The sequence below is a fragment of the Malaclemys terrapin genome, chromosome 7 (assembly GCF_027887155.1).
Source record: "Malaclemys terrapin pileata isolate rMalTer1 chromosome 7, rMalTer1.hap1, whole genome shotgun sequence".
NCBI classification, from domain to species: Eukaryota; Metazoa; Chordata; order Testudines; family Emydidae; genus Malaclemys; species Malaclemys terrapin.
This window is the reverse complement of record NC_071511.1, coordinates 5,759,030-5,786,495: the sequence shown is the minus strand read 5'-3', so window position 1 is coordinate 5,786,495 and position 27,466 is coordinate 5,759,030. Positions and strand designations below refer to the sequence as shown.

General features: G+C 44.7%; 1 protein-coding gene across 1 annotated transcript in view; it reads left to right on the top strand.

Annotated features, from left to right (window-relative positions):
- The first annotated feature begins 1,371 nt into the window (after positions 1 to 1,371).
- PRICKLE2 (prickle planar cell polarity protein 2) overlaps positions 1,372 to 27,466 on the top strand; it is a 185,356-nt gene continuing 159,261 nt past the window's right edge. The window contains exons 1-2 of the mRNA XM_054035701.1: positions 1,372 to 1,455; positions 1,820 to 1,905. Of these exons, the coding sequence (XP_053891676.1) occupies positions 1,414 to 1,455; positions 1,820 to 1,905 (128 nt within the window). The 5' untranslated portion in view covers positions 1,372 to 1,413. The remainder of the gene's footprint in view (positions 1,456 to 1,819; positions 1,906 to 27,466) is intronic.

Genomic DNA, 27,466 nt, shown 5'->3' with positions numbered 1-27,466 from the left:
GGGGGCAGGAGCAGAGGAGGGGGAGTTATAAGGGGGGCAGGCATAGGTGCTGGAACTAGAGGTGCTGCTGCACCCCCTGGCATGAAATAGTAATAACAACCCAAATGCATGGTGTCTGTCTTCAGCCCACTATAAAACTTGTTCGAGCACCTGGGGGGGGGGGCAGCCGAGGGAGCTGGAAGGAAGGGGCAGAGGAAGGGGGAGTTGGAATGGGGAATGTGAGGGGCAGTGGCAGGAGCAGATGGGGCAGTGGAAGGCGGCCAAGAGGGAGCAGGAAGGGAGTGGGGCAGGGTTGGAGTTGTGAGGGGCAGGAGTGGGCAGGGAGGGAGTGGGAAGGGGCAGGTGAGGGGCAGTGGCAGGAGGGGACAGGAGGGGCAGGGGCAGGGGCAGGCCAGGGGCAGTGGAAGGGGGCAGTGGAAGGGGGCAGGCAGGGAGCAGACGAGGGGCAGGGGGCTGGTGAGGGGCAGTGAAAGGGGGCCGGCAGGGGGCAGTGGAAGGGGGCAGGGGTGGGCAGGCAGGGGGCAGGGGTAGGCGAGGGTCAGTGCAAGGGGACAGGCAGGGAGCGGACGAGGGGCAGGACAGGGTCGGGCAGGGGGCAGTGGAAGGGGACGGACGAGGGGCAGGACAGGGTCGGGCAGGGGGCAGTGGAAGGGGACGGACGAGGGGCAGGACAGGGTCGGGCAGGGGGCAGTGGAAGGGGGCAGTGGGCAGGGAGCGGACGAGGGGCAGGACAGCGTCGGGCAGGGGACGGACGAGGGGCAGGACAGGGTCGGGCAGGGGGCAGGAGACGGACGAGGGGCAGGACAGGGTCGGGCAGGGGGCAGGGGACGGACGAGGGGCAGGACAGGGTCGGGCAGGGGGCAGTGGAAGGGGGCGGACGAGGGGCAGGACAGGGTCGGGCAGGGGGCAGTGGAAGGGGGCAGTGGGCAGGGAGCGGATGAGGGGCAGGACAGGGTCGGGCAGTGGGCAGGGGACGGACGAGGGGCAAGACAGGGTCGGGCAGGGGGCAGTGGAAGGGGGCGGACGAGGGGCAGGACAGGGTCGGGCAGGGGGCAGTGGAAGGGGGCAGTGGGCAGGGAGCGGATGAGGGGCAGGACAGGGTCGGGCAGGGAGCAGTGGAAGGGGGCGGACGAGGGGCAGGACAGGGTCGGGCAGGGGGCAGTGGAAGGGGGCAGTGGGCAGGGGACGGACGAGGGGCAGGACAGGGTCGGGCAGGGGGCAGGGGACGGACGAGGGGCAGGACAGGGGCCCGGGGAGGCGGGGAGGGAGGGACCCAGGGGAGCGAGTGGGAGGCAGGCTGGGAGGCAGGCGGGCGGGGCGCTGGCTCGCCGGGCTGCGGGCGCAGGGCTGTGCCGGCCGCGCTCTCTCGCACACGGACTGCGGGGAGCAGCAGCCCCGGGGCCGGGCGCTGCCATGTTCAGCCGGGGCTCTCGGAAGCGGCTCTCCAGCAGATCGGTGAGTGCGCCCCGGGGTCCGCTGCGGCCAGGGCTCGGGGACCGGCCCCTGCTGGCGGGGGGCGCCCCGCGGCAGCCGCTCGCCCTGGCCCCGGCAGCCCCCCAATGCTGCCCCTCCGGCTCCCCCCGCGGCGCGCACTGCAGGTGCCGCAGAAGGTGGCTCCCGGGCATGGACCTAGAGAGAGCCGCATGCAGTGGGGCTCGCCCTGCCTTTGTCCTGAGCTACCGGGCACCGGCTTCAGTGTTACCTGGGTGGGAGCAGCGCGCCCGGCTCAGCCCTGGCCAGCCCCTGGGGAGGTGGGGTGGAAGGATTCAGGTTGAGGGTTGGAGAGGGAAACACGTTGCTTTGCTTTCTTTTTTCAAAGCTGACTGCCTTGGGCGAGCCAGAGCGAGGACAGCCTTGCAACGCCTGTGGTGACCAGTGCCCTGGGTTTGCCTTGCATAAATGGAGGTAGGAACCCCTGCATGTCTTACAGTTTCCTAGTTAACTGGCTCAAGAGCAGGCCACAAAGTGCATGGAAGGAATGCAAAAGGGGGTGATTCGTGTGTGAATTTCCTCACTTCGTTTTTCCACCTGAAGGATCACAGAGGAGCTGCAGCGGTGGCACCATTCAATGAGGCTTGTGGCCCGGGGAGATTCCTTTCCCATGTGTGAACAGCCTGTTTATCTGTGTCCTTTGGTTGGGGTTTCAGTCTCCTTTCATTGATACAGTGCTTCAGAACTTTTACAGTTCATCTCCAGTTTGAAAATATGTCACAAAGGGTTTTTTTTTTTTAATTTATTTAAATCAATTGTGAATGTTGAATTGGGACCCTAGATCTGCTACCTGTTATGTTTGGTCATTTTCAACGTCCTGTCGGTTTTGTCTTCTTCATAAGAAAGGTGTTTCCCTGCTGGGGCACAGGTGGATTTGTGATAGTATGCGTTGGGACTGTAAAGCACTGAAATCCATCCCACACCCAGAGCAAGAGAAACACCAACATTTCTAAGCACTTCTTTTTCCCCCCGGTGCGCTAGAATGATGGTCCCCGGCTGCCTGCTTCTGAACTGCCCACTCAGGTGCCACTGCTTTCTACATGCCCAACTCATCTTTGCAGCTTCTGCCATCCCCCTAGCAATTGCGTCTCACTCATCAGATTGAATTGCAGAGGGAAAATGAGGGACATGAACGGCATAATGCTGGGAGTAGCAGGGTTAATTTATTTGGCATGAACGAAGCCTGGAACAAATTGCCTAGGGAGGTTGTGGAATCTCCATCATTGGAGATTTTTAAGAGCAGGTTAGATAAACACCTGTCAGGGATGGTCTAGATAATACTTAGTCCTGCCCTGAGTGCAGGGGACCGGACTAGATGACCTCTCGAGGTCCCTTCCACTACGATTCTATGATTCGATACCCTCAGTTTAATCCTGTGTTTATATCCGACTGACAATAGTGAAAGCAAAGTACTGCAAGATCTGAGTAGGACAGAGGCAAATCTGGGTCTAAACTGAGGCAGGATACTAACCATCATTCCTTTCTTCCACTCCAACCTGCCCCTTACTGGGTGTTTCTCAATGTAGAAATGAGCAATTATGCTCCATGTCCCAATGTCCTGTACTGCAGGTTTGAGGGTTACTGGCAGCCTTTTCCCATGGTGACTGCTGTCTCCTGGCTGCACGCCCCAACCTTTGCCTGAAGCAGTCTGCCCAACGCTTGCTCCTGTTCTCTTCAGGCAGCTGCAGTGTCCTGTTGCTTTTCCCATACTCTGATCCGCCACATATGTGTCATAATATGTTTGTACAGTCACCCCGTGCATCTTTTTCCAGGGGTTATAAAGGGCTTTTGTTAGCTGTCAAAGGCATCTTCAGATCTCCGGTATGTGGTACTTGGTATTGTCTCAGAAGCTTGCAAGATGCTTCATAATGTTAGAAAGAGGCAGGGAGACCTTATAAATATGTTACATGAAGATAGAGGCAACCTGCAAAGTTACCGCCTGTCTGTCTCTAACCATCACAAATAGCTGTGCGGTGTACAGGTTTGGTTTTCATTATGTCATTAAATGAATATTTTCATTATTCATCAAAATCTGCAGCTACTTATCAACATCTTTGCAGGCCATTTTTCCCTAATGTCACAATTTGGTGATGCTATTTTGCAACGTCAAATGGCATTGCACTAATCTCTGTGGATGACTGGTTTGCCATAAAATTGCACTAACATGGCAGCAGCCGTCCTCTCTCGAAATTTCCAAGCCGTAATGAAGGTTTCTGGCACACTGGGAGTGGATGGTGGTGGCTCTAAAGGAAAGGCTACCATATCAGTGGAGAGAGTTATTTCCTATATCCTAATGGAAGGCCTGATTCTGACCTCTCTTTCACCAGTGTATATCAGGAGTAAATCCATTGAAATCAGTGGGCCAGATTCTGACCCCTGCTCCAGCTGCTTTCTAATGCTCTAGCAATGCAAGGCTGTTGGCCACGTTGTTTAACAGTGGAGCTTACACACTGCCTCTATGCCAGCCGGTGCCGGGATGTTCCCAAGGACATGGGGTGTGTGGCAATTGCACTATGAACTCTGGCTGTCCCTGGCTGCTGGAATAAGAACTAGATAAATTCATGGAGGATAGCATCAATGGCTATTAGCCAGGATGGGCAGGGACTGTGTCCCTAACCTCTGTTTGCCAGAAGCTGGGAATGGGTGACAGGGGATGGATCACTTGATGATTCCCTGTTCTGTTCATTCCCTCTGGGGCACCTGGCATTGGCCACTGTCGGAAGACAGGATACTGGGCTAGATGGACCTTTGGTCTGACCCAGTATGGCCGTTTTTATGTTCTTATGTTAATAGCCCATTTGCATAAGTTAGAACTTCTTTTAGCTGTTTTGTTACACTGGTGACTGTACCAGCTCCCATATAATTATTTTAATTGCCTAAATATAAGAATATATAATCAAGTAAAATAAAGCCAGCTAATTTGCCTGCTTAAATAAATATATACAGTGGACATACATTCATTTTTACTTTTGAGAGGTCTGTTCTCCCATTAGTGCCTAGGACTTACAAGTAGGCAAATATTAATAAGTTACTTTTGTAGGTCACACACTCATGGGAGAATAGACCTGCTGAATATGGAAAAAAGTATATTTAACTAGTATTGGGGATGTTCATGAATATATTAAACCGCTGGGTGAAATTGAAAGAAACAATAGTTTTCAAGGGGATGTACGGATTAAGGATACAAGCCCATATCAATTAACCACTAGAGGTTCGTAAGCCTTTTTGTAATCCTTTAACAGTGTACTTTTGCTGATAAATGTAAATTGGACTTGGGCTTCAAAGATGGGAATTTACAGCATACATCAGGGAGAGAGGAATTTATAAGCATGCAGACACTGAAAGTGGAATTCATCCCAGTTGCTGAGGCAAGCTTTGTGTGGTATATATAATTATGTGGAATTGTGTGTTTCTAATTAACTGCAGTTTGGGGCATGATCTATATGTCCATGTTAACAAGCAAGCAAAATTGTGTCCTGTCAGATCTCAGAGATTTTTTATGCTTTTACATTAATTGGAAAGTCACTTTTTTTAGGTATGGAGTTGATTTTGATTATTGATTGAAATTATCATTCTTGGAAGCATATGCATGCTTCCTGTTTGAAGGAAACCATTCATAAATAAATTATATTCTTCCAAACTATTTCTGCCTTCAGAATAAGACCACTGTGTCTAATTTAGCGGAAGGGAAATAATAATTTAAAAGGAAAGGAGTTTTCAAAAAATCTTGATTTATAATGATGAATGAATTGTATTAATCATATCTTTACATCACAATGTCACATTCATGTAAACTTGTGGATTTTCTATGTTAATGTGCCAACATTTTTAATATGTATTTCAATGGATGCAAGTAAGAATAAATCATATGCAACATATTCTTTAAATTTGGGCCCTTATAGATGCACAATACCCATATGAAGTCCATGGAAGTTTGTGCATCACGGATCCCCCACCTATTATAATTCAGAATTTAAAAGTTCAGTTTGCAGTGATTTAGCAAAAAGAGAAGAAAAATAGACTATTTTATTTAAAAGAATCAAGACTGAATTTAGTCATCACTAGACATCAATTCTGCACTGCATTCCTCCAAAGACATGACTATCAAACAGTAGCTACTGTAACCTGCAATTTCCCAGTGGTCTTGAACAGCAAAGTGACTTTTTACTTTAATAACATGTTTTTTTTTTATTACAGTAGACTGTGAATTAAATGTATAAAAAGACAAATATTTGTGTATGGCTGTGTTCCTGAAAATGACCAATAATGTAAATAACAGATTCCTCATTCAGTATTTAATATAGGCTGGTACTTGAAAGGTGGCGTTGTGTGAGAAAGTGAAATCTTATTCAATAAAATCTCCAACTCCTTAGGAGTCTGGTTGCTGTTTCCTAATCAGATCTGCATTACATTAAACTGCTTGCCATTCAACTTGTTAACAAGCTTTGCATTAAATAAAGCTGTCACTGGAGTTGAGTGAATGAATAGCCATTAGAAGTGTCTTGTGCATAATGTCTGGCCGAAGAAAAGCCTGCAAAAGAGGTGGTCAGAGGAGAGAAAAGGGAAAGGAATTTATAGCCTATTCCTAATGCAATTAGTATGAATATGCAAACCTTAAAGGTGACAAATGGGTACCAATCAGGAGAACGGCTCATGCTGCTTTTGCCACCCTGAAGTTTTTGATAGTCCTTTCACATGGATATTGGAGAAAGTTATACTTGAAATTGCTTTAGTACCGCTTTTAAAATATACTGTTGAATACAATCACGCATACTGCCTGCCACATGTTGTCTGATTTTGGTGTATCATCTACAGCCCTGTATTGTTTAGATGTGTTTTCTCTTTCAGAGAGTCTTTTCACCATCAGTGACCCTCACAAGTCAAACACTCCTTTTATTCCCAGTCCCCACACCTAGTCTTCCCACACTCAACACCCCCCCACTCCAAGCAGAGTTTTAACCTCATAATTTCCTAATAAATATTCATCTTACCATAGGCCTGATCCAGTAAAGAACTGATGGCGTCTAATTTAGTTGTTACCAGTCAAGACAGAGATCTTGGCGTCCTCATGGATAGTTCTCTGAAAACATCCACTCAGTGTGCATTGGCAGTCAAATAAACCAACAGAATGTAGGAACCATTAGAAAAGGGATAGATAATAAGACAGAAAATATCATAATGCCACTCTATAAATCCATGGTATGCTCACACTTTGAATCCTATGTGCAGTTCTGGTCACCCCACTCAAAAAAGAGATATTAGCACTGGTACAGAAAAGGGAAACAAAGATGATTAGGGTTATGGAACAGCTTTCATATTAGGAGAAATTTAAAAAAATGGGTCTGTGCAGCTTGGAAAAGAAACAAAAGAGGGGGTATGATAGAGGTCTATAAAATCATGATTGGAGAAAGGGAATAGGCAAGTGTTATTTACTTTAAACCATCACTTACTTTCAAACTAGAGGTCACCCAACAAAATTCATAAGCAACAGCTTTAAAATAAACATAGGGAAATACTTCACACAACTTCAACCTATGGAACTCATTGCCAGGAGATGTTGTGAAGGCCAAATTATAACTGGGTTCAGAAATAACAAGATAAGTTCATGGAGGACAGGTCCATCAGTGACTACTAGCCAAGATGGCCAGGGATACAATCCCATTCTGTGGGTGTCCCTAAGCCTCTGACTGTCAGAATCTGGGAGTTGACAACAGGGGATGGATCACTCAAGAATTGTCCTGTTTTGTTCATTGCCTCTGAAACACCTGGCACTGGCCACTGTCATAAGACAGGATACTGGGCTAGATGGACCATTGGTCTAATCCAGTATGACCACTCTTATGTTCTTAAATGGAGAAGTGCCAGAGACTCCATGAAGTCCACTAGAGACTTGCTGTTGCTATTGTGTTTACATGGAAGGTGCCCAGATACTGTGCTGACAGGTGGCAGTATAAAACCCTAAGATAGATAGTATTTTTAAAATTAGCCAAACTCTTGCAGAAAATCTTTGTTGCCATAGTTATGCTTCTCATTTGCAACAGCTTTAAATAGCTGTAATAAATGTGCCATAAAAATGATGCTAATGCTTTTAGTTTTTGATGGCTGCTGTGAAATCACATTTGTGTTGTTTATTGAACTCTTGTCCCTATAGCAGGCTGCAACATTTTTTCCCTAAGTCGTATTTTGAGGGTCAAAAGTTCCACTTCTCCTCAAGTAGCCTGTTAAAATTGTTTTACAGTCTCCATAACTTTGGCTTATGCTTATGTAACAAGCATTGCCCAGTACTTTAAAAGACACTGTAAAGCAGAATCTTTAAAAGAAGGGAAACCATTTGTTCAACCGTCTTCTCGGTTTGATAATATTTAACATTAATGAATGAAATCCTGCGGAGAGAGCTGTTGAAAGCATTCACTGTGTTTATAAAGCGTCCAATGCCTCAAGGAAAGAGGACCCTAGATGTATATAGAGGTGGTGTGATTTAGTGGACAGAGTACTGGATTGGGAGTCAAGACACCTAATTGCTGTGTGATGTCGGGGAAATCACCTCATCTCTGTGTGGTGACAGGCCCAATCTTTGTCTGTTTTATTTAGGTGGTAAATTCTTTGGGGGTAGGGACTGTACAAATTGGGTGTTCGTACAGTGCCTAGTCCTTGATCTCAGCTGAGTCCTCTAGGGCAGTGACTCTAAACCTTTCCAGACGACTGTACCCCTTTCAGGAGTCTGATTTGTCTTGTGTACCCAAGTTTCACCTCACTGAAAAATGACTTGCTTACAAAATCAGACATAAAAATACAAAAGTGTCACAGCACACGAGTACTGAAAAATTGCATATGTTCTCCTTTTTACCATATAATTATAAAATTAAGCAATTGGAATATAAATACTGTACAGCATATAGAGCAGTATAAACAAATCATTAGATGACATTTTAGTTTGTACTGACTTTGCGAGTGCTTTTTAATGTAGCTTGTTGTAGGCAAATATCTAGATGAGGTGATGTACCTGTGTACCCCAGGGGTACATCTACCCCTGATTGAGAACCACTGTCCTAGGGACTAACATACCATTAATAATTAGTAAAGTAATTAGTAATTCTATATTTGTACATAACCCAAATCTGCATATAGTGGAGTCACATTCTTCCCTGGGGATGTACCTGTCCCTGGCCAGCTTTCGGTCTTCAGTTTGATTACTGGTGTAGCTTCCAAAGAGCAGAAACAACAATGTTTTCAGTATAGCACATGAATGAATAACAATGAATTTTGAAGCATTTGTCTCTGGTTAAAAAAAAAAAAAGGAAAGAAAAGAAAATACAGATTATTGCTTCCATATGTTTTCAGCCTTTGTACACTGCTTGCAGTTGTTTCCTTTCATGAATAAACATGCTTTGCATCTCTATCTCCTTTAGGATTCAGATATTCTACACGTCCTTGCGTTTTTATTTCTAAGGCTTTTAGTGTGGAGACCATGATCATACCTTACACAATCTTATCCTGTTTGAGCTTCTGTTCATATCACTTCCATTGCAGTAGCTCAAGGCCATGTTCTCTTATTCAGTTTTTGCAGTGGGTTGCTGAAATAGAAAAAATGTACCGGTGGGAAGAATATTGAACCTAATGACCATGAATACCCTTCCATTCCCATCTCCAGAAGCCATCCCTTGGAATGCCATGTGTTTGGGGGTTCTACAGGAGTGAGTAAAGCAGGGTCTATCTCATGGAGAGCTGTTCTACATGACATTATATCTTCTGCAGTTAATGTTGAGTCTATCGGCATTAATTTCTTCATGTTCCTGCTCTGCACCATTAAATGCCTTGGGAGCCCAGGCTCTAAGACCTGCAAGGGTCCCAGAGCTCAGGCTGCAATCCAAGCCCGGAAGTCTACACTGCAGTCCCATAGGCCTGAGTCAGCTGGCATGGGCCAGCCACAGGTGTCTATAGATTCATTGGAGTTGCTGCTTTGGCCCGTTGACTTTGCATCAGGACTTAAAATTAACCCCAATGGGACAATTTATCGCCACAGACCTGTGAGAATTTATACTAGTTTGTTTCTTTTTTAAACTGTATGTATGAATTATAAAGCCTTGGAAGCAAGCTAACGCTCTGACATACAACAGTAGTCGTGTCCAACTCAAATGACCGACCAAACGTAAATGAATGTATTTTTATTGAACACTATAAAATGCTTCTAAGAAAAACATTTACATTGTCTTCAGCTATTGTAAAATTGATCCATCAACCGGTGAGCCCTAAGAAAGGGAAAATAACTTCTTGCCAAAGTTGAAGTTCTTCTTCAGCCTTCTGTTCTGAGACATAAACTAGAAACCCGATTTAGCAAGATACTTGTGCACGCATGTAACTTTAAGCATGTGAGTTCAATGGTCCCATTTACTTACATGTGTTAGGATAAGCATGTGTAGACGTGTTTGTAGTATTGGGACCTAATTTATTATTTTATGACTTCTCTTTGTAAGTTTTCAGTGAAAAACCAGTGTTAATACTATTGATCTATCTATGGTACTTATATGGGCCTCTGAGTGCCTCACAATTTTTAATGTATTTGTCCTTACAGCACCCTGTGAAGTAGGGAAGTATTAGAGATGTGATAACCCAGGTCATACAGTGTGCCTGAGGAAAGAGATGGGAGATCATGGGCTCTTTTGTCAAAATAATCTTTCTGCTTCCACTTCTGATTTTCTTTCATCTTCCGTATGGCTTCATTGTGATGAGATTTCAGGAAGTTGGTTGAATTAGATTGGATCCTTCTTCCCATTAACTGCTGAGTTGGAGAAAAGCCATTCTCCAGAGGTGTACTTCAGTAAACCAGTAAAGTTTATACAAATCATCCCCACTCTCAAAAGTTTTCTTCATAAGGTTCTTTACTGTCCTTTTGGACCTTTCCACAAGTCCATACAATTGGTGGTAATTTAGACTTTGATTTTTTGAGATGAAAATCCCCATGTCTGGCAAATTGCCTAAAATCTACACTGGAAAATTGGGGCCCATTATTGCTAAAGACTTCATCTGGAATTACATGTCTGGAGAAGACTTACTCTTAGTACTGTGCAGTGTGCAAATTTCTGGATGCCAAGAATAAGAATCTGTGACTATTAAATAGTTCTTTGGTGGCCAGGTATAACTCAGTGCCTACCTTCTCATAAGGCCTTTGTGGGACTGGATGAGGTTTCAGTGTCTCTGCCTGTTGGCATGGTTCGTATTTCAATACAGCACCGTTTTCTCAAGTCATAGCCTTGACTCCTAGCCTCTCTCTTTTATGGGGTGCCAGGAGGAAAAAATTGTAGCCATTACATTTTGTTTCATGAGGTTCTCCTGCAGCGATGACGTTAATGCTTCAGATAATCTGCATACTGGACCAAGTTCTCAAGAGGAGTGGGGGGAAGGCAATCAGTTTTCTTATTTCTGCTACCCCCTGTAGACGAAGGGTGCTTGCTGTGCTGAGTAGGCATTACCTCCTATGAGTAATTGAGAAGACGTGTCGTTTTACCCCTTAGTAAGCTTGATATTTATTTGTATTGCTTAGAATCCACAATCGGGAATCAAGGCCGTTTTGTGCTAGGTGCATGTAAATGAAGTAATGCTTGGTATGAAAAGAACTGATTAGCAGCAGTTGGAGAACTTGTGAAGTGGAAGAATTTTTTTTTTTTTTTTTTTTTGGGGAGGCTGGTTGCTTTGGTCAAAGTTTTATCTGAATTCTCCGCTATTCTATTGTGCGGTTGTTGAGGGGATTCAGCCAGTAGATGGATCTGAAGGCATCTCACATCTTTACTCACAAGAACCTGCCTTTGGTGACGTCCCAGTACTCGGTAGCAAAGCTCCCTTCTGTAGAGCTATTGCAGTGATATTGTTCTAATTGTCAAGTCAGGTTTCCGAGTTGCATAGTAACAATGTGTAGTTGGCTACCGTTTATTTCCTGAAAGGGCCTGAGCCTTGTATTTATCACCAGCACTTCAAATGCCACATGGCTCAACGAGCGATGAAAGATTACTCATGGAAGGGGCCGAGTTCTCTCAGTAGGAGCCGTCTCTTGAGAAGTGCCCAATGCTTTAGAAGCAGAGCGCCATCGTGGATGGTGGAAGTTAATACAGCCATCGCTGACCGAATGTTTGTGGGATCGAATAGCCCTTCATTCATTCAGATCACTTGAACGTTGGCTGTAGCTGACCTCATTTATTTAAAGGTTCATATTCTTCTGGTTTGATGGTTTTCACAGCTGATTCTTTGCTGGAACGTTTTTTTTACAGCGATGTTTGTAGCCTGCTGAGAAGAGAGGTGTTTTGTCAAGGGAGCTATTCCTCTAGGATAGGGGTTCTCAACCTTCATTGCACTGCGACCCCATTCTGACAAACAAAAATTACTACAGGACCCCAGGAAGGGGGATCAAAGCCTGAGCCTGCCCAAGCCCTGCCACCCCAGTGGGGGTGGGGCAAAGCCAAAGCCCTATTGCCCCAGGCTGGGGGGCCAAAGCTGAAGCCCAGGCAGGAGGCCTGTAACCTTCGCTCCGCCGCCCAGGGCTGAAGCCCTCAGGCTTGAGCTTTGGCTTTGGCCCTGGGCCCCAGCAAGTCTAAGCCAGCCCTGGCGACCCCATTAAAATGGGGTCCCGACCCACTTCGGGGTCCCGACCCACAGTTTGAGAACTGCTGCTCTAGGATAGCATAGTGGTTTTTAAATTAGCAATTCAAGATCCCTCAGTGAAAAGATTCAGAGTGACACTAGTGGGTTGGTGAGAAAAATACCTACATACAGAGAAGAGAAACACAATTAAAAGGGTGTGCAAAGACATCTAAAGGACGTGGTTTACTGAAATGGTGTTTCTCAGGCTGTGGTCCACTGGTGGCCCTCCTAGCACTCGGTGAAGAGCCCTGGAGAGTTGTCAGCCCACGTGATGCTGGCAGTTTTTTGTTTCTAGGTGCCACATTGCACCAAAGTCAACTAAAAATACATTCAGTATTTCCCCAGTATTACTTTTCACTGGAAATAATGTCTGTAGTTGCCACCAGGACATTATGGGATAACAAATAGGAATGAGAGGGTGTCCATGACATTGTCAGTGGGAGACGTCCATGAGACAACTTCTCTCTCTATTAACATATGGTCCATGTTGCAAAGATCTTTGAAGGCCTCTGATACAAGAGGATAAGGTTTGATTCTCCTCCCACTTATGCTGCTGTAAATTAGGAATTACTCCTGTGAAGTCACAAGAGATGGGATGTGGCTGGTGTAAAACTGGTGTAATTCAGAGCAGAGTTGGATCCTGAGTCTCTCCTGGCTGGTAGAAGCCTTTGAGATTGTCTCAGGTGTTCTTGCTGTCAATTCCCAGGAGTGAATTTTCCAGTATAAGGTCCTTTTCCTTAGCCTTGAAGGTCCTTCAGTGTGGTGCTCACTTCCATAAAAGAAGGATGATCTTGTGGTTAAGCCACAGGACTGGTAGTGAGGTGGTCTGGATTCAATTCCAGATCTTCTCTATGATCCCTCAATTTCCCATCTGGACAATGGGGATAATACTTCCTTTCTCCCACTCTGTTTTCTCTTCACTTTGCAAGCTCTTTGGGAAAGGAAACACATCTTCGCCCACGTGTGTGGGGGGTGTACACACATATACAGTGCCAAGCACAATATGCCTCTAGGTAATTGTCTGTAATGCTATAATAATTAATAACTTCCTCCAGTATTCTGACGGAGTCCAGGTGTAGTTGTCCTTAAGATGGTAAGGGGTACACATTTTGTTAGGCTTTTAGTTGGCCTTAATTACACCAGCATAAGGGCTTGATTGTTGCAGATGTCATTTGGCTTAGTGGCTCATCGTAGTGCAGCTGTGGTTTATTGCCGTCTATGTGTGAGTACGTTGTGGTTTTTTTAATTGTTTATTTAAGTTTTCTTATTCGGTAAATCGACTCTGCGTCTCAGGGTACGTCTACAGCACAAATGCAGGTTTGATAGCCGAGCCAGCGTTCGTCCAGTTGGCGTGGGTAACAGTGGTAGTGAGGATGTGACCAGCGCAGGCTAGCTGCCCCACTCCAAGCCCACCGGGGACACTAAGTACTTGGGTTGCTGGCCTGCTCCGGGTTCCGCACTCTCTTGTCTTCACTGCTCTTGTTGCCCATGCTATCTAGATGAAAGCTAGCGGGGGATATGCCTATCCACGCTGCAGCCAGACTTCATTTGCGGTGTAGACCTATCCTGGGAAGCCGCGTGGTCTAGTGGAGTCAGCACAGGACTGGGAACGGGGAACTCGTGGATTCTAATTCTACTTGACTCACTGTCAGCCTCCAAGAATCCCATACCTTGTGCTTTGTGAGCCCAAATGGGAGCCTGTTAGCTGGGTTGGGTTGTGGCTGGTGGGGAGGGGCTCTGGGACCATTGTGGGAGGGAGGGTACATTGGACCCTTTCAAGATTGTTCTCCCGTGTGTTCTCACTTGGTTTCCCACATAGTACCCTCCACTTCTCAACCCCCTGCAGGGAGAATACTTTTGGGAACCCCTGGAGCATGGCTGAATCTGGGAAAGCTACAATGCAGCCCTATATACCTGTTTCCCCACCCAGGAAAATGGAAATAGTAATATTTCTCTGCGAGGTGGTTGAGGGGGCTAATGAATGTTTGTGCAGTGCACAATGCGTAAGGCCCAATCAAAAGGGCTCAGTATTAGTATCATTATCTCCACCAGCGGTGGGGATTGTAGCACGAATGGGCATTTATGCTTTGAGAGAAACTCCTACACCTCCAATAGAGGGCTTATAGCCTAAGAGAGAAGGGACTTAAAAAACTGAAATGTGTTAGTCTAAAAAAGATCACTTTTTCCCTGGCCAGTATTTCACTTTGCAGCCTTTCATACAGAGTCGAGATTCGTTTTCTTAAGACAAAAACATTTCTGCAGCCAGATCCTACCCCGAGCTCCATCAGCAGAAGTCAGGCCCTTGTCTTTAATTTGTTCCCCGTTACAGATCATTGTTCTCACTTCTTTCCAGAGAGTCTCTTCCCTAGTCTACTGTTTATCTTTAAAAATCTTCCCGCATTCTTTCAGTTTTCAATTGTACATTCAATTGTCATCCATTAATGATTGTATCAGTGATTCACTACTTTAATAATCTATTACATTCTAATTGAATACTATCTCCTTATAGAAATCTTGGTCCTCTAAGTATATGGAAAAGCTTAAGTAACGGCAAATAGCATCAGCTCAGATTTTTGCCTGATGGTCTCATAATAGCTTGTTTGTGAATTTCAACGGTACATTTAATTTTTCTACCATGAATAACCAGGCGGTTGTCACACAGGAAATCAGAGGTGAAGGTTCTGTAAGCAGTGCACCTGACATGATGCTGATTTGTGGTCATTAGCTAACATTTAAGGAATTTGTGATGCTATTTGTAATTTGTCTGATTATAAAGCAAACTAATTTCTGCGTAAGCCATACAGGCATGACTGTTGCTACACACACAGTCTTTCCAATTAAGTTTTGGTATGTCTAGGTGTTTAAAACATAGCACTGCATGTGCCGTAAAATGCTTGTTGCTGTTTATGGTCCTGTTGCACCTTTTTTACACCAATCTAGTCTTCCATTCGTTTCAGTGGAGCTGCTTCTCGTTTAGATCCATGTAAGGGAAATGATCTCTCAGCTGGAAATCACTCGCTTTGTTGTTCACTTGTACTCCCGTTGGTGCTGCACGGGCTGTTCCATTGCATACAGCCAGGTTCTGCAAGGCGCTGACCGCCTCCGACGACGGTCCGATCCCTGTGTTCAAAGGGAGCTGAGGACATTGTGTGAATTTGGACTCCAAGCCCTCATTCTCACAGAGCTCTGCACCCCCATGGAGTGCTGCTGAAGTCAGTGGTGCTCCGTCTAGGCCCCAAGAGGTCCATTAAAATTGAGCTCCAGCCAGGATCGGGGCCCGCAGAAGTTGGGCTGGAGCTGCCAAAATGACAATGCACTCTTGCGTTAGGCAGAAAGAGCCTGGCTATTTTTTCCTCTATGTACGGTTCTTACGCTCTGCAGTGATCTGACTCCAAAGCTTGGCGCTTGAAATGCTAAGCATCACTATTATTATTATCACTAAGGAGGGTGATGCTTAGCACTCAGTCATCACGGCAAATAATTCATTCGGTATCAGTTGCCCCGGTGCACATGCTGCTGCTCCAATGATAAAAGACATAATGGCTGCTTTTGGAGATAAGGAAGCTATAGAAATGTAATTACTGAAGTCCCTCTGCGGGGTGGGGGTGGGAAAGCCTGTAGATAGATGAGTCCTTCTGCCTCTGTATCTGCAAGGGATGCTCCTGAGGAACTTTGCTATGCCCTAGAGAAGGGATAAACCTCCACCTAACCGGCATGCTAACCACTCGCTGTAGCACACTTTCCAGCTGGTTGTAGCTTCTGGCATACTAAATTGGAGCTGTTTGGTCACAGCTGTGAGCAATTAGCTACCCACCCCACCACCATCACCACCTTTCCTCCTCCTCTTTCTTGTCACCAATCCACTGGAATTCATGAGTGAGAAAAGGGAAGCCCCTAGCAAGTTGGGGAGTGAGAATATTAGAGGTTTGAGCAAATCACGTGGAGTTAGTGAAATTGCAGTTGCATTAGCCATTGTGGCTAACAGGTTTACAAAGGTCTGTTGTTCTTTCACCAACTTACCCACAGGAACAAATTCAGCCTCATCATAAACTATTGGGAGTTGCATCCAATTACCCAGAGCTGCCAAGGTCTCAAAACACTTACAAGTTCGTTTCTAAGGCCTTTTCCACAGTAGGTATTTTAGCCCTGGGGTAGCTGAGCTAGTGCAAATGTACACAGATGTGATTTGCACCAGTGAAGCCTGAGTTGTACCCGTTCAGCTCACCCCCAGATAGGAACCAGGAGAAGTTGCCCAGTGCCCATTGCACTGTGTTGGTGTTTGTCAAGTCTATGCTACGGGCTTGCATCAGAACAAATGGATATAAAATGGATATAAACTGGACATTAGGAAGTTTAGACTTGAAATTAGATGAAGGTTTCTAACCATCAGAGAAGTGAAGTTCTGGAACAGCCTTCCAAGGGGTGTAGTGGGGGCAAAGGACATGTCTGGCTTCAAGGCTAAGCTTGATAAGTTTATGGAGGGGGTGGTATGATGGGATAGCCTAATTTTGGCAATTAATTGATCTTTGATTATTAGCAGGTAAATATGCCCAATGGCCTGTGATGGGATGTTAGATGGGGTGGAATCTGAGTTACTACAGAGAATTCTTTCCTGGGTGCTGCCTGGTGAGTCTTGCCCACATGCTCAGGGTTTAGCTGATCGCCATATTTGGGGTCGGGAAGGAATTTTCCTCCATGGCAGATTGGCAGAGGCCCTGGGAGTTTTTCGCCTTCCTCTGCAGCGTGGGGCACGGGTCACTTGCTGGAGGATTCTCTGCACCTTGAGGTCTTTAAACCACGATTTGAGGATTTCAATAACTCAGGCATAGGTTAGGGGTTTGTGATAGGAGTGGGTGGGTGAGATTCTGTGGCCTGCGTTGTGCAGGAGGTCAGACTAGATGATCATAATGGTCCCTTCTGACCTTAAAGTCTGTGAGTAACTAGGCTGGTGGCTAAAACCCTCACTGTAGACCAGACCCAAGTTTCAAGCTTATTTTTTTTTATTTTCCATTTCTTCTTGTAGGTCCCAATTTTTTTAACCGGGACTGGAGTATGTTTTCTAGTTGTGTAGCCAGAAATTTCCAAGGCCAAACTGATTAAAATGATTTCCATGGCAGCAGTAACCATAGGAAACCTTCTGAATGTGTCTTGTGTGGTTCCTGGCTCCTTTATTTTAACTGTGTACTCTGCAAACGGAACAGCGAGTATCACTGGTATTTTGTGCACATTGTAACCGTGCAAATGGCCGAGAATATTTGCTGTGCCCCTTGGCTGATGTCACCTCAAGTCTGTCATTCCTTCAAGCCTACTGGAATGTTTTCGCACAACTGCACAGGTTGGGGGTGGGGGAACCAAGATGTGGTGACTAATTCTCTTTAGCTGGCTAGAAAAGCTTTTGTAGGAGGATCTGTTAGAAGAAATGAAGTTTCACAGTTATCGTCTGACTCCTGTGCGCACGCAAAGGGTGCAAAGAACATTGTACGTTTGATGCTAATTGCTCTAGAAAGAAAAGGGAATCGGCTCCCAGTACCTAGTTCCCTTTTGCTATCTTTCTCTGTTCTTTCCGATAATATTTTAGAAAGATGATGCATTTCTGGTACAGCAAAGACTTACTATACAGTAGAACCTCAGCGTTACCAACATCTCGGGAATGGAGGTGTTCGTAACTCTGAAATGTTCGTAATTGAATAAAACATTATGATTGTTCTTTCAAAAGCTTACAGCTGAACATTGACTTAGTACCAGCTTTGAAACTTTACTATGCAGAAGAAAAATGCTGCTTTCCCCCCTTTTTTTAGTAGTTTCCATTTAACACAGTAGTGTACTGTATTTGCTTTCCTTGCTGGTCTCTGTTGCTGCCTGATTGTGTAATTCTGGTTCCAAATGAGGTGTGTGGTTGACTGGTCAGTTTGTAACTCTGGTGTTTGTAACTCTGAGGTTCTACTGTAACTGTTATTGTGTATTACTGTGATGCCTAGAGCAGTGGTTCTCAAAGCCAGTCCACCGCTTGTTCAGGGAAAGCCCTTGGCAGACCAGGCCGGTTTGTTTACCTGCCGCATCCGCAGGTTCGGCCGATCGCGGCTCCAGGCCACTGGGGGCTACAGGAAGCGGCGGCCAGCACATCCCTCGGCCCGCGCCACTTCCCGCAGCCCCCATTGGCCTGGAGTGGCGAACCGTGGCCAGTGGGAGCTGCGATTGGCCGAACCTGCAGACACGGCAGGTAAACAAACCGGCCCGGCCCGCCAGGGACTTTCCCTGAACAAGCGGCGGACCGGCTTTGAGAACCACTGGCCTAGAGCCCACCCAAGAACAGGACCCTATTGTGTTAGGAGCTGTACAAACACAGAGTAACACAGTCCTTGGAGAGCTGACAGTCACCCAGGGTGGGCAAAAGAGATGGAATGTTTATCCTTCAGCAAGGATGGAGAATCTGGGACAAACCTGATTTAAAGAAAAAAATGTGAAAATGCCATGAACATGTTTTGTTGAAAGTAGACATTCTGTTGAAAGTTTTATGAGGAAATTGAAATAGGGAATGTTTTCACCCGCTTTCTCTGGGACCTATTCAGAGGAGGGGTCCCTTGGGTACTGCTGCATGTAGGAAACTTGAACTGAAAAGCAAGTCTAGTGTGGAAATGAAGCTTCTAAATTAATCCTTATAATGAATTGGAAACCATTGGTGCAAATTAGAGTTAGACAGATAGTTCACAGACAATCCTGGCACTGGGAAAAGGGCAATTGTTTGCAAAAATAAAAAATACTTAGCCCAGCTCTAGGCATGAACATTATGGGGAGGGGAACAGGCCACTTATGTTTTGGTATCACCGTTAGCCAGATGAGGAGGAGGGGAAGATTCCGTTAATGATTAGTACAATTACTGTTATTCCCTACAAGGCAGAAATACAAATCTTTTCACTCCCTCCCTACCCCAAAAACATACATTATTATTTATTTGTATTGTGGTAGCACCTAGAGGGCCTAGCCATAGCTCAGGACCCCATTGTGCTAGGCACTGTGCAAACACAGAACAGACAGTCCCTGCTGCAAGGCGCTTACAATCTCCGTAAATATATATTGCCTCAATGACAAGCATACGGGTCTGCTCTTTCCTCCTTCCATCTGCTGTGTTTTACAAACCACTGTTCAGTTTGTACCTTGGCCATTGCAGGGACAGCATTAGTGCTGGTAATTCCACACCTGGGCTGCTGTGCAGAAGACGGATGTGTGGAGAGAAGCATGCATAAACTAGTCAGGCTAGAGAACTCGGTGGCATTGGAGGAAGGGTCTTCACTTGTCATCACCTTTCCCCGTCACCTCAGTGGACGCTGGCACAAATATCGAGGCACTGCCAGTCCTTGCTGCTCCACAGGGGAAAATAAAAAACAGCTCCACCAGGCTTTTTTTGATATTTGCGGGGGAAGGGTGAAATTCAACTTCTGCTTCAGCAGGGCAGTTTGACAGTTCATACTGCTTGCTGCTGGTGAGATGATGATGATAATTATGTGGAACTGACATTTTGCATTTGATGGGAAATTCTACTTTTCCATAGTGTGAGTATTACACCCTGGCCCGGTGCCATTCTGTAGGGTCCCCATCTATTGTAAGTCGACCTAACCTCTGGGTTCCATGCGGTTGTAAATTAACTGGGTCTAACCTGTCTCTAGCTCTGGATCCACAGGGCACACTCCCAGACTCAGGCCTTTTGTCTGACATCTTTCCTTGGGATGTGGGACTCTGCGATCCAGCTGCCCAAGACCTTGAAAACAGTTGTCAGACCTCCCGAGGCCCTCAGTTGCTTACACATACAACCCTAAAGCTACAACAAGGCTGTGGGCATTCTGGATAGCTCAGTGGTTTGAGCATTGGCCTGCTAAACCCAGGGTTGTGAGCTCAATCCTTGAGGGGGCCACTGAGGGATCTGGAGCAAAAACAGTACTGGGTCCTGCCTAGTGAAGGCAGGGGGCTGGACTTGATGACCTTTCAAGGTCCCTTCCAGTTCTAGGAGAAAGGATATCTTTATTTATTTATTATTATTAACTCCTTTAGGAACAGTGTGGCAGGAAAGCAACGGACCCAGGCTTAGCAAAGGAATTTCTTAACCATAGTCATTTAACTTTTAAAAGCACTTGAGAGTTACTGATCTTTGAACACTAACAGAAGTCTTGAGATGCCCCCTCCCTTTGTTTGATCTGACCACTTGTGTGGGTCCAAAGTCTTGTCAGTGTTTCAGACTGGGCAGATTCCCCTTCCTCCCCCGCCCTCTCCTCTCCTGCTCCCCTGTGGCCATGGTGAGATCCCACTCCACAGAAAAGCACTCACCCTTGAATACAGTCTCTGTCTCCTTTTGCCATGTTCTCTTGTGCCATGTTTATCCCTTCCACGCTCTGGGCTCCTTTACAGAGAGTCCATTGTTCCCTGGAGTTGGACCATCAGTTTAGCAGCAACCACAGTTGATGGCTTCAGATCTGCTCTGTGATGGCTACTCCAGGAGAGTCCTTCAATGAGATGTCAAACACCTCTTTGGGGCAAGGCTGCTGACTGAAATACATGGTGTGATAACCTTGCATTGGGCCAGGTCAGACATGAGTTCAGCATGTAACACAAAATGGAAGTTGAAGTACAACATGGAGTTCACACTTTGACCCAGGCACATCCCACTCTGTCACAGTGACCGTTCCCTACTACAAGACCAGAGTATGTAGAGCTCCATCTGTGAGGCTACAGGGCAGCCGTCATCAACTCCAGTAGCTGGGATTTCTGTGAGGCAGCTGCCCCTAGACCTTGTACTGTTTCATATTAGCCTCTGACGAGAGGGTGTCTAATAATGTGAAGGCCCTTGATCTGGTCCCTTTTTGACTATTGGAACGGAGAAGCAATTAGGGCTGGTCAAAAACTTCCCTCGAAACTTTTTTTCTGTAAATATTTAGATTTGGATATTCCCCCACAATGCCACATGGGAGTTGTATTTTCTTTGCCTCACATCCTCATTCTCCTCTGGGGGCCAGGCTAGGGTTGCCAACTTTGGTTGGACAGATTCCTGGAGGTTTCATCAGATGACATAATCTTTAATTCCTGGAGACTCCAGGACAATCTTGAAGGATTGGCAACCCTAGGCCAGGCTCCCTGCCTGGACAGTATCTCTCATGATGCACTGTGGTCAGAGATTCCCATGATGTACCACCTCCCCTCTCCAAGTGTAGGACCATGGTGCATCGTGAGAAGTCTCATCTCTGAATCCATCCTATAGAAGAGAATGGAACCAGAAGGCACCCAAACTACAACTTCCATAGGGGCACTGTGGTGGCATTTCCATACTGAAATATTTTGGGGTTTTGAATTTTCATCAAAAATTTAAATTTTCCATCGACAAAAAATGATTCTTTTGGTTTTCATCTAAATTTTTTTGCAGGAAAAAACTCTAATTTTCTGGCTAATGCTGACATGTGCGGTCCCTTTCCCCGGGAAGATTGCATCAGTTGGGAGTGAGGGAATAAGAGATATCGGGCCTTTTTGGAATGTATGTGTGAAGAGAATATGGGAGAATGTAGTTGATTTCCTAATTAAATAGATGAGCTTTGTTATGACAAGTTTTAGGTTTGCGTAAACCTGAAACTCAAAGTAAAATCTGGGTGCTGTGAAACTTCAGCAAACCTAATCTGGCTATGGTTGAGTAGCCGTGCACTTCTGTTAGTCGTGAACTATGCACGGTAGAAGGGAATCTATAATAGACTCATAAACACTAGGAAAATGGAGCAATGGGCATAGCTCCTTGGGCCACAGACGGTAATTTTGTCTATACGTACTATGCTGAACATACCCTTAGTTCTTAACAAATCATAAATACCACTAATTGTTTATGGCAATGAACCTATTTGAGCAAAGTGCCATTTGAAGGGCAATGTGTCAGGCTGCAAAGACTGAAGGACTTTTCTTGCCTGTGCTGAAAGGAATCTCTCTTGCCCGTTGTGTTCCATTCCACAAAGTTCGTAACTATTGTTTGTCTTCTACATAGAAGGCACAAATCAGATGGTGTTTGCATCATGTGCCTGATGATGAAAATAGGCCAGCTTTACCAGACCCCAATAGACTTGAGTCCTAACAACGATGCCTTTACTTTCGACAGATAATTTAATCACTGTAGCTCTAAAAGTCAGGCTTTTGCTTAAAATACAGGACTATTAAAGAACAGGCAATCAGTCGAGAACAATGCAAGATACAGAATTGCTTTCTCTTCTCACACGCAGAACTAATTGTAACATTTATAACAAAGCTGCGTTCCTGCTGTATTAAATCTGTATTCTGTGCCATAAAGAAAATGTGCTGGAACTGTATCTCCTTTAAATGTCAGATTTAAGGAAGGTGGAGAAATGTGAATACAATAAAAGTTATTATTATTCGTTGCAGTTTGTACAGAGTAGTAATATTGTTCACTTAAGGCTTTAAATAGATGCATTTGAATTTGTTTTTATTATGGTGATTTTTCTTCCTAATACCAGGAATAATGATGTTCTTGCAGAAGAAATATGGTTCCATATTGTCATGTGATGGATTTAGCTTGTACCTGTAATAAATGTGAAATTCGGTGAAGTATGCAAATTCCGGAATAATAAAGCCACATTGTTTGCTCTGATTTTCCCTTGTTATTTTCAGAGATATAAATAAATCATGTCCAAACTGCACATCACAAAGTTCCAGTAGAGACTGTATTTACTTTCTGCAAAGGTGATGCATCTGTGGCATCTGAAACATGAATATTTGAAAGTGTCTAATGGGAGAAATCTCCAGGCACTAGCATTATGCTCAGCATCTCAATTGCACAAACATTTAACTTTAATAAACATTTAATCCAAAGTAAAATTATAAATATTAAAATCGCTCATTGGTTCTTCATTTTAAATAAAGGAGCATGTGTATCAATGTACAGCAGAGGGCACCATATAATGCTTAGCTGAGTATTTTTCTGCTTAATATCTGTATAAAGGGAAAAAAACTGCTTGAATCATATTTTTTAGAAATTAATTACAGTGCGGCTGTATATATAATATATGTGGCCACCCCTGAAGCTGGTTCAGTAGCTTGTCATATTGATTAGTGTTCAGCCTGTTGGTATACCAAGCTTCAGGGGTTTAAAGCTAAGAAAGATACATTTTGAGAGACAAAGAGGAGTAATGATGAAAGATGTCAGCATTGTAGGGATATGTCTGAAGGAGTCTTTCCCTCCTAGCGGGTATAGTTGTGGGCACTATTACAAATCAGAGAATTCTTGAACGGTATCTACACAATATTAGATTATATGTATTTCACTCAGGTCTGGTCTATACTACCCGCCTGAATCGGCAGGTAGAAATCGACCTCTCGGGGATCGATTTATCGCGTCCCCTCGGGACGCGACAATCGATCCCCGAATCGGCGCTCTAACTCCACCAGCGGAGGTGGTAGTAAGCGCCACCGACAAAAAGCCGCAGAAGTCGATTTTGCCGCCGTCCTCACAACGGGGTAAGTCGGCTGCAATACGTCGAATTCAGCTACGCTATTCACGTAGCTGAATTTGCGTATCTTAAATCGACTCCCCGCTGTAGTGTAGATGTACCCTCAGAAGTGTCAGAAGTGCTTCACAGCAGAAAAGGGAGACACGGTCCTGGCCAAGAAGATCTTCCAATCCAATGTCCAGACTCTTCCACCTTTCTCGTGGGGAAAGTGCCATACTCTGCCAATACCCCCATGGATTTCAGTGGCACTCCTGGTAGGTAGAATCTTACTTGTGAGTAAGGGTAGCAGGATCGAGCCTTAATTAAGATGTTTACTGTCTCACCACCTTGCTCACATGTGTAGTCACTCTGAAGTCAGTGGGGCTCTTTCTGTTAATAAAGTTACTCACACGTGCAAATTCATCAAACCGCAAACATGTCAGTTAAGTCCCCAATCCTGCAAAGACCTAGGCAAGTAATTCATTATGCACACTGAGTATTCCTGCTGAAGTCAAAATCGAGGCTGTAGCTAGCTTAATGCAGTGCCATAGACAGAAACACACCATTTTAAATAGTAAATCCAACACTGATGCTGTTTCTCATTGAACTACTTCATATATATTAAGTGTTTCTTTTAAGGGGGAGGGGAAAAAACCCTGCTCAAATGGTCTGTATTTCATATTGTGCATAGTTGAAGAAGTGAGATGTGTTGGCCTTTGTTCAGCAAGCAGTTGTGTGATTGTGAAAATGCCAAGCCTGTGTTCAATTTAAACTTTACATTGTTTTACTTCACTATGGCGTATTTAAATATTCAATACAGCTGCATTTTTGATATCACACTTTGGCCCATGTACTTTAAGGCGGACCCATAGAATTCCATACCGAATTTTAGAATTTGCCATTCATCTAGAAGGATTTCAACATTCCCCCTTGGCAACCAGCCCCTTTCTATTCAAATTGTTCAGAATCAAAACAGTCTCTAAGGGCTTTACACCGACTGTGTGCAGAAAGTATGAACATCATTGTATTGAACAGGGGGACTGGTAACTATAGTGATAGTCCTTGTAGTCAAAGATAACCAAAATTTCATGCTATGTGTATGTTTGTGGACTGTAAAGAACAGTTAGAGAAATATGGAAATGTTGAAGAGGTTTTACGTTAGTGTGCACCACTCTCTAGCATAGAGACTACACTTATAAAGTTTGCAGACTATACCGCGCTGGGAGTGCTTGGGAGGACAGGATTAAACTTCAAAATGATCTGGACAAACTGGAGAAATGGTCTGAAGTTAATAGGATGAAATTCAATAAGGACAAATGCAAAATACTCCATTTAGGAAGGAACAGTCAGTTGCACACACTAAAATGGGGAATGACTGCCTAGAAAGGAGTACTGCGGAAAGGGATCTGGGGGTCATAGTGGATCACAAGCTAAATATGAGTCAACAGTGTAACACTGTTGTAAAAAAAGCAAACATCATTCTGGGATGTGTTAGCAGGAGTGTTGTAAGCAAGACATGAGAAATAATTCTTCCACTCTACTCCACACTGATTAGGCCTCAACTGGAATATTGTGTCCAGTTCTGGGTGCCACATTTCAGGAAGGATGTGGACAAATTGGAGAAAGTCCAGAGAAGAGCAACAAGAATGAGTCGTCCCATATGCTTTAACAGGGCTGCTCGCAGGCAGAAAGACATGGAGCTGCTTAAGTGCTTTGCTAGACTGAGGCGTAATTGCCCACTTGGAACTTTCACTGCATCATTTAGTACTGGCCGCGGTTGGAGATGCTGGATCCTGGACCAGGTGGCCCCGTTGTTCGGATCCTACATGGCAATTCCTGTGTTCCAGTTTTGTTTAGTTGAGATAACAGGCCACGCCTGCGGTTGTGACCATAGATTCGGTTTTTCTTCTGGGGTCTTGGAGGCGAGAGCTGAGTTACCAGTGATGTGCTGGAAGGAATTAACTATAACAACGGGAAACCAGTGCCAGCAGCAGCAGCAAAAACGACTTCTGTGGCTCATTTCCCCTCATGCTGATACATAGCAAGGAGCAGATGAAGAATCAGTTTTGACTGGGGGGAAGGGGGGGGGGTTTATTGCCCATGTTTCAGATATGGATATTTGACATTTGAAAATACCTTCTATTTAAAATATTTGAAATAATAACAGTTTAGTAAACCTTGCACAGTACACTCTGTGCCGGAAAGTCTTTTATATGCTAACATTTATCCTGTTATGAAAGTCTGAGTGGTGTTATGGGAGCAGTCACCAGATGGTGCTGTTACAGATAGGTCTCTCTTTTTTTTTTTAACACTTTTTTTTTTTTTAAACAAGTTCTTCATCTTCACGTGAACACTGTTCAGTCTTCTAGGAAATGTTTGTAGTGTTAGTTTTGTGAGGCAGCATGTTTTGGGGTGGAGCTGTGGCATGGATAAAGGAATTGCTCTCTGCCTACATTTTTCTACCTAGAGTCAGTTCTGGAGGCAGAGTTGCTCCTTGGGAACTGGGTGTTGGTTATTTACCTGAGATTCCTATAGCAGGGGATTTCTTGCATGCTGTTTGTAACCACCTCTGTTCCAGGACTAGGGAATATAGTCTAAACAAAGCTGAACTGAGAATATACCTTGATTCCATATAACTGATTTCACCTCCAACAGGAGGATGACTTGATAGACCCTGATATCTGGTACCACTTACAATACTGTTATCCTGGGAATGGTATAGATAGGAGAAATCCAAAGCTGCGTAGAAAAATATGTCTATATGTGAACTCAGTAGTGTCTGTATTTTTGTTTGTGTAACTCTGCGATAGATTTCCTTACCCTAGAAGATGATGTTGTTATTGTGTGTGTAGGAGCCCCACTCCTGGGCCAGGTCCACATTTTGCTAAGTGCTGTACAAATACAGAACAAAAATACAGTCTCTGGTTGTCTCCTCTCCTGCCATTCAGGCTTCCCCCGCATTATGGGAGCTGCATGAGACACCACACGTAGCAAAATAAGAGTGCTTCAGAATATTGACCAGTTGGGAGGTTAGGATTTATAATAGTTTCATAGGGGTTTTTTTTAGCATTAATGTATATTTATCAACACATCATTAGAATGACTGTGCTAATGGCGGCCCTGCATTGTTCTGAAGACCTTCTAGTCTAAAGACTCACCTTTGCCAATGTCAATAGACGTGAAACTACTAAATACACAGTTAAAATATTTTCTTATATTAAAGTGTGGACCTCCATGCAAGATTACTGTTTAACTATAATCATTTAAAGGACCCTCATGCAATACATACAAAAGGCTTTAAAAACCTCACAGCATTAACCACTCGAGTGCTGCCAAGTGTACTTCATACATGCAAAGGGCACATCAGTTTCCTCTCCGCGTACCAAATTCACACCTTCAGCCCCCCAGTGTCCCAGTGACAGGGTCAAGGAAATGCTGCACTGTTTTCTTAGTGCAGTGAAGTCCAGCTAGATAGTCTATCATGTTTTTTTCATTACTATGTGACAGCCAAAACCTTTGTAATAGATAATCCTCCAGCCAAGTTTTATCACTTAATTTATTTTAAGCTGATCTTCTATTCTTTCAGGTTTTTTCTGGATGATGCTGGAACTTGCAAAAATCCCCAAAGTAGAAAAAAGGGGCCAATGAAACATTCCCTTATTGTTAAGAGATTCATGGAGCAGACCCTTTACACCATATTGCATAAAGAAAAAAGTGGATTCCTTAACCTTAGGGTCCTATAATATACAATTTATCAGGGTGTTGGCAACCGTTCCATAATGTTTTTTGTTCTAACTCCTCTTTTCAATCACTCACGATAACTGTTTACCCTTTTTGTCCTGAAACAGTCCAGGCTTGATAGGAGATCCTGCCCC